General features: G+C 45.2%; 3 protein-coding genes across 3 annotated transcripts; 2 read left to right on the plus strand and 1 right to left on the minus strand.

Moving 5' to 3' along the window:
• Nucleotides 1-3,047: 3,047 nt before the first annotated feature.
• PHALS_13581 (uncharacterized protein) lies at nt 3,048-3,491 on the plus strand (the record flags this gene model as incomplete). The annotated part of the gene is made up of 3 exons (XM_024729368.1): nt 3,048-3,168; nt 3,244-3,394; nt 3,455-3,491. 3 exons carry the CDS (start codon nt 3,048-3,050, stop codon nt 3,489-3,491), a joined length of 309 nt encoding a protein of 102 aa, XP_024579752.1.
• A 683-nt stretch (nt 3,492-4,174) lies between these two features.
• Nucleotides 4,175-5,480, minus strand: PHALS_13582 (uncharacterized protein; the record flags this gene model as incomplete). The annotated part of the gene is made up of 3 exons (XM_024729369.1): nt 4,175-4,597; nt 4,678-5,025; nt 5,088-5,480. 3 exons carry the CDS (start codon nt 5,478-5,480, stop codon nt 4,175-4,177), a joined length of 1,164 nt encoding a protein of 387 aa, XP_024579753.1.
• A 2,166-nt stretch (nt 5,481-7,646) lies between these two features.
• Nucleotides 7,647-7,851, plus strand: PHALS_13583 (uncharacterized protein; the record flags this gene model as incomplete). Its single annotated transcript, XM_024729371.1, has 2 exons — nt 7,647-7,657; nt 7,698-7,851. 2 exons carry the CDS (start codon nt 7,647-7,649, stop codon nt 7,849-7,851), a joined length of 165 nt encoding a protein of 54 aa, XP_024579754.1.
• Between the last annotated feature and the right edge of the window lie 1,815 nt (nt 7,852-9,666).

Consider the following 9,666-nt stretch of genomic DNA (forward strand, 5'->3'; position numbering starts at 1 on the left):
TGTCACAGTGCTCTTTGGGCAAGGATAACTGGCGCGTTACGCAGTATTTGGTTCCCGGAACCAAATCAATCTACCTCGGTCCGGATGTAGGACCGACGACGGGATTTCGAAGACGACGTCTTGGAACTCCTATATTATGGATAATACGGATCCGATGGATTCTTTAGGACTGACGATCCACTTTGTGCGTACAGAACCCTCTTGATGTTTTCCAGGATGGCTTCATCCAGAAGCGACGACGAGTTGATCTCCTCTTCCAGCTGTTTAACGATCACTTCGGCTAATTCGACTGCCTTCAAGTCACCACCGATCTCTTCGAGTACATCTCGTCCAGCTCAAGAACAGTATCTAGTCCCAAGGGTAACGTCGCTGTTTTCGTTCTACCATGGACGAGGGTGTAAAGCTGTGTGCACCCTGGGCCAGGGTCGATGCTCTGCGCCTTGCAGATAACATAAGACTTCGTCATCTTTCTTCTAAAGAGATTTCACGTCGCATCGAGGCCAATGGTGATCTCACTCAGCATTGTCCAGTGTCCCCACTCCCTGCTCCTTCGGAACCTTGATGTTATTAACAACATCCGACGAAGAACTGCAATTTCCGCAGACTTCGTCCAGTGGATAACGTGCCACTCCACGCGCATCCGAAGGGCCTTGATCAAGATGCCTCGGACCTCGTCGACCATGCCAGTCTTGGCATGCGGCAACTACTATGATACTTGAGCAGTGCTCAGTGGGGTACGTGTCACTCCACGTTAAGCGCGCGAGCCATGCTCGAGAATCCTGTCCGATACATCTTCGGTGCTAGACAACTCGAATACTCCAGCACGTTGACCGTCCCAGTCCAGTTCCCGCGCCAATAGCACTTCTGCTTCCTAGCAGAGGTGGGTTCATGACTCACCAAAGCTCCACTAGGCGACGTGAGCACCGCGCCCAAGGTCTTCGACCTCCAATCGATCCATGGCTCATGGTGTTTCGACCATGCCAAACCAAGGATAAGTCATACCTTGTATCCAAGGCTAAGACTTAGCAGCGTTACCCGTTTTCAAATTCAAGAAACTTGACACCGAGGTCCACAGGGACCCTCGGCACCGTGACACAAGTTTCCGTCGCTAAGCGAACAGTGACAGTGTCACTCAACCGCGCTTCCAGCGCATCAGCAAACGGCTGGTTTCTATCTACCGTGGAACGTCGAGAATAATTGCCTGCTGCCCCGGAGTCGATCAGGATCTTCCATAGCCTCCCAAACCCTTCGCGGGCGCTTTCACGACCAGCAAGCCCGGCATGCATACACGCTCCATGTCCAAGTGCACGGAGCTCTTTAGGGTTGGGCCCTGCTGCCCTCTACCTCTTTGAAGCTCAAAAAGAGGTTCGATGAACCTTGACGCGTCTTGCGCAGGGGACAACCAGTTCAAATGTCCACAGACGAAACACAGTCGGGTGTTTGAACGCTCCGGCAGCTACCTCCTTTTTCTCATGATAGCTGAAATTAATTGGGCTTAGGTCCACTCGACGAGCTGCTCGAGTGTGCATTCCAACCAAGTCGTGCCCACTTAAAGTTAAAAACTGCATACAATGCCATTTTTCACTTCTTCATAAAAAGAAGATGGATGAACATCGGAAGACTTCCATTTGTGGCTACGCCAGTGTGGAGGCCCCCATAAAGACGGTCACTGTGACCGCTCGGGGAGAGGATCGGCTGCCATACTGTCAATGACAGTACGCAACCCTTGGACAAAGTCCACCAATTCCTTCTTGCCCTGTCGGACGGCAAAGAATCGCGATCGCACGCGATATACCTGGTTAGGCGGCGAGAACACTCGTAAGAGCTGCTTTAACTACGTCCAGGTGGAAAACTCCGCTTCATCAAAGGTGCCGCACGTCAGTGCTCATTCTTGCACTCGACCACCGAGCTTGGAGATAGCTAGCGCCACGCGCAGTTTCCATAGCTCTCTCACCACAGCAGAAGATTCTCTCCATCCTTACCCTCGAAAGCTTTTAACGCTCACCATGAGCGGCCTGGGTCGGGAGGATTCATCTGTCGTCGACGGTGGCGTCAGGGACGCAGTCGCCTTTCGCTGTAGGTGTTCTAGCAGAGCATGCGCGCTGATCGCTTCAAGTCCTTTTGAAGCGATGCGTTGCACGCCCTCGGGGCCAAACAGAGACATCAGCTACTTAAGCCCGTCCTGCATGCCCTGGGGCAGATAGAATAGCTGCTGCATCCTCACAGAGAATTTGTCGTAACGACTCAGGTGTAGATTGACTACAAGTGCTACCAAGTGCAGCGGGGCTACTGTAGCTCTTTCGCTCAGAGGAAGCTAAGCTAAGGTAACCGACCTTACGTTCTATACTAAAACCAGTACGAGTGTAGCGGATCGCAACCCGATTACTCCAAGAGTTACCACAACCTTTATCCACGGTAAATAAACTGTTTCGTTCAAAATATATACTGTATTTCTTTTGTTTTATTCGCGTCAAAGCTTTCCTGATTCAATCGAAAAACCTGATTATGAATTATAACTACTGGTCCCGCCAAGTTGTGGCTTCTTGTTAAGGTGTAGCCACACCATTGTTTGGTCAGACAACCTTGTGTGACCCACATATTTGTACCAGGGTACTTGTAACCCCGTTACATATACAACCGCGCGCTTCGTTAAAACACCATCTGTGCCTTATCCCTTACTCCTCGAAGCTTTCAGTAGCAGAACACACGTTGCTTCCGACTCTTACGCTGTACGTATAGCCTTATTTGATTGGCAACGCACCATTGTGACATGCAACATCTCGTATATTGAGCATAATTAGGTGTGAAATTAAAAGCTGCCATAAAATGTAACCTCAATCGCTTAATACTAAGGATTATGATTTAGGTAACATCTCAAATAAATCACTGGCGGACGCAACGCAGAGATCTTGGCGTACTTCGCAGCTTCTGCTTGTGACAATACTCTTTAGACGAGTCCATCTTTTCGTAAAGAGATGCTGAGCTAGTGCGGCTTTTGCTGATTTGAACAAGTAAGCGATGACGCCAGATAGAGGTAAAGGTGGCCAATGCAAGACTTGATGCGTAAAGAAGCTTATTTACTTTCGAGAGAATTTGATAACCGGTCGACGCTTATTTCGGCTTCAGATGGGAACAAAGTAATAAAGACTTTGACAGTGCAAAGTCGAGGTCGACAAAAAATGCGCTCGACAGTGGCAACAATTATGCTTATGGATCACATCAAACTGTCTCCTACTACCTGAGTGAATGCTGTGAAGCAGGATGAGATTAAAGCAGCGCAGTTTCAGGAACGACTGGAGTTTGGCAACAGTCACAGCAACGAAACTAAGACTCGTTTTACCAAAGGTTGTAATGGATATGATGCTCTAAATGCAGGAGATGTATCTAACGAAATGTAAGTAAAAAAATGATGCTAAATTGTTTTGATTGGTTCTGAAAAAAGCGTGTTTGGTAGTGTCACGAATCCTGGAGGGCAAGCTCGCATGATGTAAATCGTTCCAAGGCTATCCCGACGGTGCAAGTAAAATCCGCAAAAGTGAGCTTACAAATGTGTTTGCCCTGAGATAAATCATCGAGCTGCGGGTGACGATCAAGCTTCATCCGGTATTTCGGGTGTCATTATTTGACCAGAGTATAGAGGTGAAGATATTGCATCTGCAGAAACACGTATTCAATTGTACATGCGACTTATTCCAAGTTGAACGAAGCTCGTATTGAAAGTCACGTGCTTCGAGAGTAAAGTTCTAGACATTTCATTTTTCATTTGAGCATGATAACTTAATCGAGTGTTGAACACAGTATTTAGGTCCAGGAATGCCTTGCTACAGCTTCCTACATGGAAAGCTGGCAACCCCTGAATGCTTTGGTAAAGCAAGTCAATCCCTTTTTATCCTAACAAAAAGCAAACGATTGAAAAGATTTGTTCAGTACCATCATTAATATTGCGATTTTCAGGATAATATTCCAGCACTTCGCCAGAATTTTGATTTCCTGCACTCGACGAAGCTGAACGAAAAAAAGTAAGGTTAGTTCAGTACAAGGGCCGATCATTTGTCTCAAGTACCCGCACCTTAATAATTTTGAATAGACCCAACCAGTATAGCCCCGTTTGCAAGGATTTTGTCTTCTCCATTTGATGGCGCTCTTAACATACTTACAATGTCGCAAGTAGAAATTACGTTATCAAGCTGGCCATGTCCGATCTTCCCGTTTCGATCAACATTTTCATTTGAAGCATATGATGATTTTTCTTCATCTTTGCTCCGATTGCCTCGATAGCTTGATTACGAATATGGTCAATGTGTTCACCATCAATCAAAGTACAACCTTCCGCTTTTTCAGCACTTAAGCGATAGTTGACGCGAACGACAGATTCATCAGATACCGACTGTGCTGAATTAGTTGCAGCCATCCATAAACTTTCTCGAAACAAGATTTTACCACTTTGGTGAAAAGAGATGGCCGCCCAAATAGAAATTTCGCTGTCTTTTTGCGTGTGTCGCCTTGTGAGTCCGAGACCGTCTGGATGCCCAGTTACATCTGAGCCTCCGACTTCTATCGAATTCTTCGTCTCACCATCTGCATGCGACCTTGTAGCCTTGACATGATAGAGAAAAACATGATATTTACATCACTATACATTAAGATCAGCACTTTTTAAATTACATTGTGGCTTACCCGAGTATTTAAGGCTAGCTGGAATGAATCTGAAATGGGGATGATCGCTGATAGTAATTCTCTTGCTAGATCCAAACTGCAACCTAATGGTGTCTCAGATGTTAACAATGAAATCGGACCTTTTTTCGGGTCCAATGTGACATTGTAGTGGCAACTGAGTGCTGGCAACGACGCTGCAGCTCCTGTGTATGGATTAATTAATGCCTTGGCTTCCGTATACATATCGTCCATACGCGTCATAATTTCTCTTCGAGCAGCCACGGGGTCATTTTGCAGCACCGACGGACTGCAATCATATACACCCGAGTGTTCCGAGCTAAGTACTGTTGATCTCGACAGCGACACTGTCTATCAATACAAAATACACAACGTAAGACCAGGTCGATGGCAATTGTTCGTTTTCCTCTCACCTCCATCGACTGCTCCTTTCTAAGTGCTGGATGCAAGCGATACTTGTCATGTGTGGGCGACTTTTGAAGCGACAAATTAAAAAGCTCTGCATCAGGTTCCTGCAGCTCCTGCATATGAAGGGTAGCAGGACTCACTCGAGTCCTTTTTGAGTCTCTCTTGCCACGATCTATTGTCAACCGTGAGAAGTACATATCCATTCGTTGCGATTGCATCTGTAATTGTGATAGCTCCGTTCTCTTGTGCTGACGCTGTTGATGAATCCAGCCGTGATTCAGCTCCAAGCGACTGCGGTTGACAGTCATCGAGTCCCCTAGCATGTGAGTTTCATTGCGACGTTCCGACAGAATCGGAACCTCGTCGCATGCATCGAGAATGACAAAAGCCTCTTGCATTGACACTGCCGCACTTCCAATACTACAAATCTCACGATGCTCCGAAAGTAATTGTATTAGTGATCGAGCCAGCTACGCGCACATCTTGGTCCACCACAATCAGTCTACTTCAATTTCATATGTTTTCCAAGGCTGTACGTTTTGATATTTTGTTAGGGTGTGGATTGCTATTTTATTTGACTTAGTTGTTGTTTAAGTCGACTAAAATTTATGAAATCACTGCGTTGAGGTGACAAGTATGAAATTCATCTGAACAATACACACCTTCAACGGGTTCTTTATTATGCCAGAAACTGACTACAGTCTCGGGTGCGCCAACAAATTAAAGTATCTCTTTAATGATACCATTATTGGTATTATTAGCCATTTGCTGACAATTTTCTAATCAAATTAGCTATAAGTCACAAATCAATATGAAAGCTGGATGAGTACTTCAATAGACACCTCTACATCCACATGGTAAGCAGTTGTCTAAATTCGTTATTCATGGGGGCATTTCTCATCTGCTGGATGTGTAACGTTTTCGAATCCAGAGTCTTGATGGCGTTTGGAGCATAAAGAGCGGTATACAGCAAACCAAGTCGCATTTCAGGATAGGCATAGCTTTTTGTTAAGACAGGCATAACCTCTGCAATCGATCCAGTAAGAACAGATACAGCTAGCTGACCAACGTTTTAATGGCGCGAAACTTGCACATCTTTTCATAAATTGATCGTATATATAGCACTAAATCAGCTCTAGTTACGATATCTAGACGGAGCTTTGTCTTAAAGAAAGCAGAGACTGCATGTGTAGGAAGGTTTTTGGCATTTATAATAGTGAGAAGGAAAAAACAAGAGAGCACTCTCTCCTACGGGACAATAACGTGAATCTCGCAGTCCATGTCTCGCAAACTTCCCCTTTGCGGAGATTTTTCCATACGGAGTGATACATATGATTCTTCAGCATGGCGCTTCATCGTGATGTTCAGAGCTGCGCTATATGCCCGAAAAGTATCTGTATGGTTGTGCAAAATACAATATTATACTATTGTAAGACATTCGCCTCATATTTTTTATTTGTAGATTCTGTGCGAGAACCGAAGTATCAATACTAGTTAAACTGATGGGACTTCGTACTTCGTAGAAGAGAGGTCCGTAGAACCGTAGACCAGTGGGCTGCTAGGAACACGGTGAACAACAAATGAGTCCGTCATCAGATACAGTGATACCATACGATCAGTATCAGTCTAAAAAGATTTTATCTTAAAATATGTCACTCCTCGACAAATCTAACGGTTCTCGGTCCGCGGTCCATTAGTAGGTGGAGCGTATAGGCACAATCAGTGTTTGCTTTTCCCGCGGACTCTTTGTATCTAAGCCATCTCTGTGCAATGTACACGGCAAGCATGCCACACTTTGTAGCGCTTGTAGTCAAAAGGGTGGTATCCTCTGAAAGGAAAATGGTATTTGTTCGAGTTCCTGTTCTTGGATCAACTAGACTCGCTCGAAAAGCTTACGTCGATTATTGGTCACGAATGGCCCAGATTACTGACTATCCAAGGATATGATAGGTTTCCTGGATGCATTCAGGAGCTATGTGGACGCGCTGGTAAGACGCTTCCAGGGGTGCCTGAACCGAGATCGGGGGACGAACACATAGCGCCTAGCGTGAGGCCCCTGACGATAAGCGTCTAGTCCTATGAAGATAGAGTATTTATGAGTCTTACCCTCTGGATGAAAAAAGCTGAGATGGCCATAATATTTGCCATGCTTTTAACGGAGCAACAGCGCGACACGGTTGCGATTTCCGAGCAAAATTACCGCGCGGGAATGGACACAAGCGTGCATAACCATGACAAAAGAGGCGTCATCGACATGAAAAAGGTTTGTGGCATTAGATGTCACAAATGTCAAACCAGGCGTTCAGATTGCGTTTGATAGTCTTGTCTAACTGTCAAGGGAGGCAATATATAGCGGACTATGTACAGGTAGTGAAAAATGTTATGGTCGGAATGGTGTCAGATCGCCTTCTAGAAGAGATATGAGATACCAATTTCATGGAGGGCATCCAAACAGGTTGCGACGGACCCAGGGATAATTCCCGTCTGTTTGATTTCCTTAAAAAGGCGGCAGAGTTGCATTGAATTTGGGGTATAACGTGAAGGCGGATAAATACTAAAAGTGGATGAAGTACCGGTGCGCCGGAAGCGATGACCGTAAGTGATACTGAAAATAGGGAGCGGTTTCTTGAGTACCGAGTGTCTCCACAGATACTTGCAGCACCCGCGACATGTGTGACATCTCTTTTCTCAGCTAATAGATATATTTCGGTCGGATATCAACGGAAGATCCGCCAAAAAATACACTATCTGGATTTTGGGACACCTTGAAGGAGAGGTCCGTGATTCAAACTTCAATAGTACACGTCCCTATTGGGTGAAGCGGACGAATCTAATCACAGAGTGCTGCATACAGAGACGCTTGAAGTCAAGCCTTCTCTGTACAAGGTACCCGGCGAGCCCGTCAAACTTTGAATTAACTCAAGGGCACTATAGTGAATTACTATGGCAAAGTTTCATGACAGATAAGGTGATGATTTGTATTAGGGGAGATCCGTGAGACACATGAGTCGCAAGCCTTTTCTTATGGAATACATAGAATTTTAATATGTTTTTGACTTGGTTTTATCATATTTCTCAATTGAATAAAGAGAAACGTTATGCCATATTATTTTGAAGGTTCTAATTTTTGCTTCTGGAAGGGAATGCAACTTCATCCGATGCATTGTCAAAATGGACTCGTAGAGTCATTCATGAGTTTAAAAGTGCAATGTACAACGCAATAAGATGCACTTGAGAGCACTCATTGTCACGTCGACAAAACAGTATCATCTGTCACGAACGGACATGATCTGTCAATTTATAAAAATATCCGGAATATCAAGATACAACCATGTCTTTGTTCGATTCCACTTCTACCTTTTGGTAGCCAAAGAGCTAGAGGCATTGATGGCTTCCCTGGAGCTGTTTATCAGCTACGAGATTGCGCCGGTGAGACGCCACTAGGAGCGCTTCAACAAGGCGTTGTCGAGACCACTTTTATCGTGAGGCCGCTGAAGTTAAGCGTCCAAATTTTAAAGTGATTAAACAGCAGAAGTATGTCTGATTCATACGAGTTGAAATGGTGGTAAATGTGGCATGGTCTAGACGGCGCGACAATGCATCGTTATAGGTTATTTGTAAGCGGGGAGGCTGCTCGCATAAATCAGCGCATACACGTAGTACATATACACGTAGTACTTATATCTAGTAAAATTTCATGAGATGAAAAGTGTTGCAGCTACTGATGTCGCGGCGTTTCAATAGTCTAATCTCTTATTTCATGCCGTATGCAATCAAATTCCTTTTATACACGTCAAGGAAGGCAAAATGAAGCGAAATATGGCTAAAGATGAAAAATCTTAACCGCCTTGATGGCGGTATATACCGCCTCAAAAACGGAAGCGATTGTCATTTTAAGTAAGGGACCTCATACTGATGTGGCTCGCACCTCGCTCATTCGCGTTTCAACAACGCTGGAGGATGCGATAGGTGTTGCATTGACTGCGAGGTGCAACATTGATGCCGTGAGGGCTGGGTGAAGTGTGGGAAGTGAATCTCTGTGGATGTGCTAGCGGCGGTGCAACCTAGCCGTGCTAAGGAGAAAACGAGCGATGTCATTGGTTGCTAAATAGCATCGTGGTGATCGAAGATTCTTACGTGCGGGTGCGGTAGTATTGAACATCTGCGGCCTGCGTGTTACCTTTTCTATCAAATAAAAGGTATGAAAGGCCGAGCTTTCATGCAGTGTCGACAAGCGATTCCTAGCTAAAAATCTCGAGATCCGCCAGAAGCTCGGTGCAACAGGGCTGTCGTAGCTTTGCGCTTAGAGAAAGCTTAATTTAGGTCACCGACCTTACGTTCTTCACAAGGACCAGTACAAGTGTAGCGGATCGCAATCCGCTACCTGCAAGAGTAGTAGAAACTTTAACCCAAGGCTAAGAACTTCTTCCGTTTAGAATGTAAACTGCGGCAAAGCCGCCTGATTTAAAATCTATAAAGTTTCTCAGATATATATTGTAAAATCTAAATACACGCATGACTACTGTCTACCCAGCCACGTACCGTATTCTTATTTGGGTGCAGTCACACCATGCCCATCTCGTG

This window comes from Plasmopara halstedii (genome assembly GCF_900000015.1).
Source record: "Plasmopara halstedii genome assembly, contig: Scaffold_671, whole genome shotgun sequence".
Lineage (NCBI taxonomy): Eukaryota > Oomycota > Peronosporomycetes > Peronosporales > Peronosporaceae > Plasmopara > Plasmopara halstedii.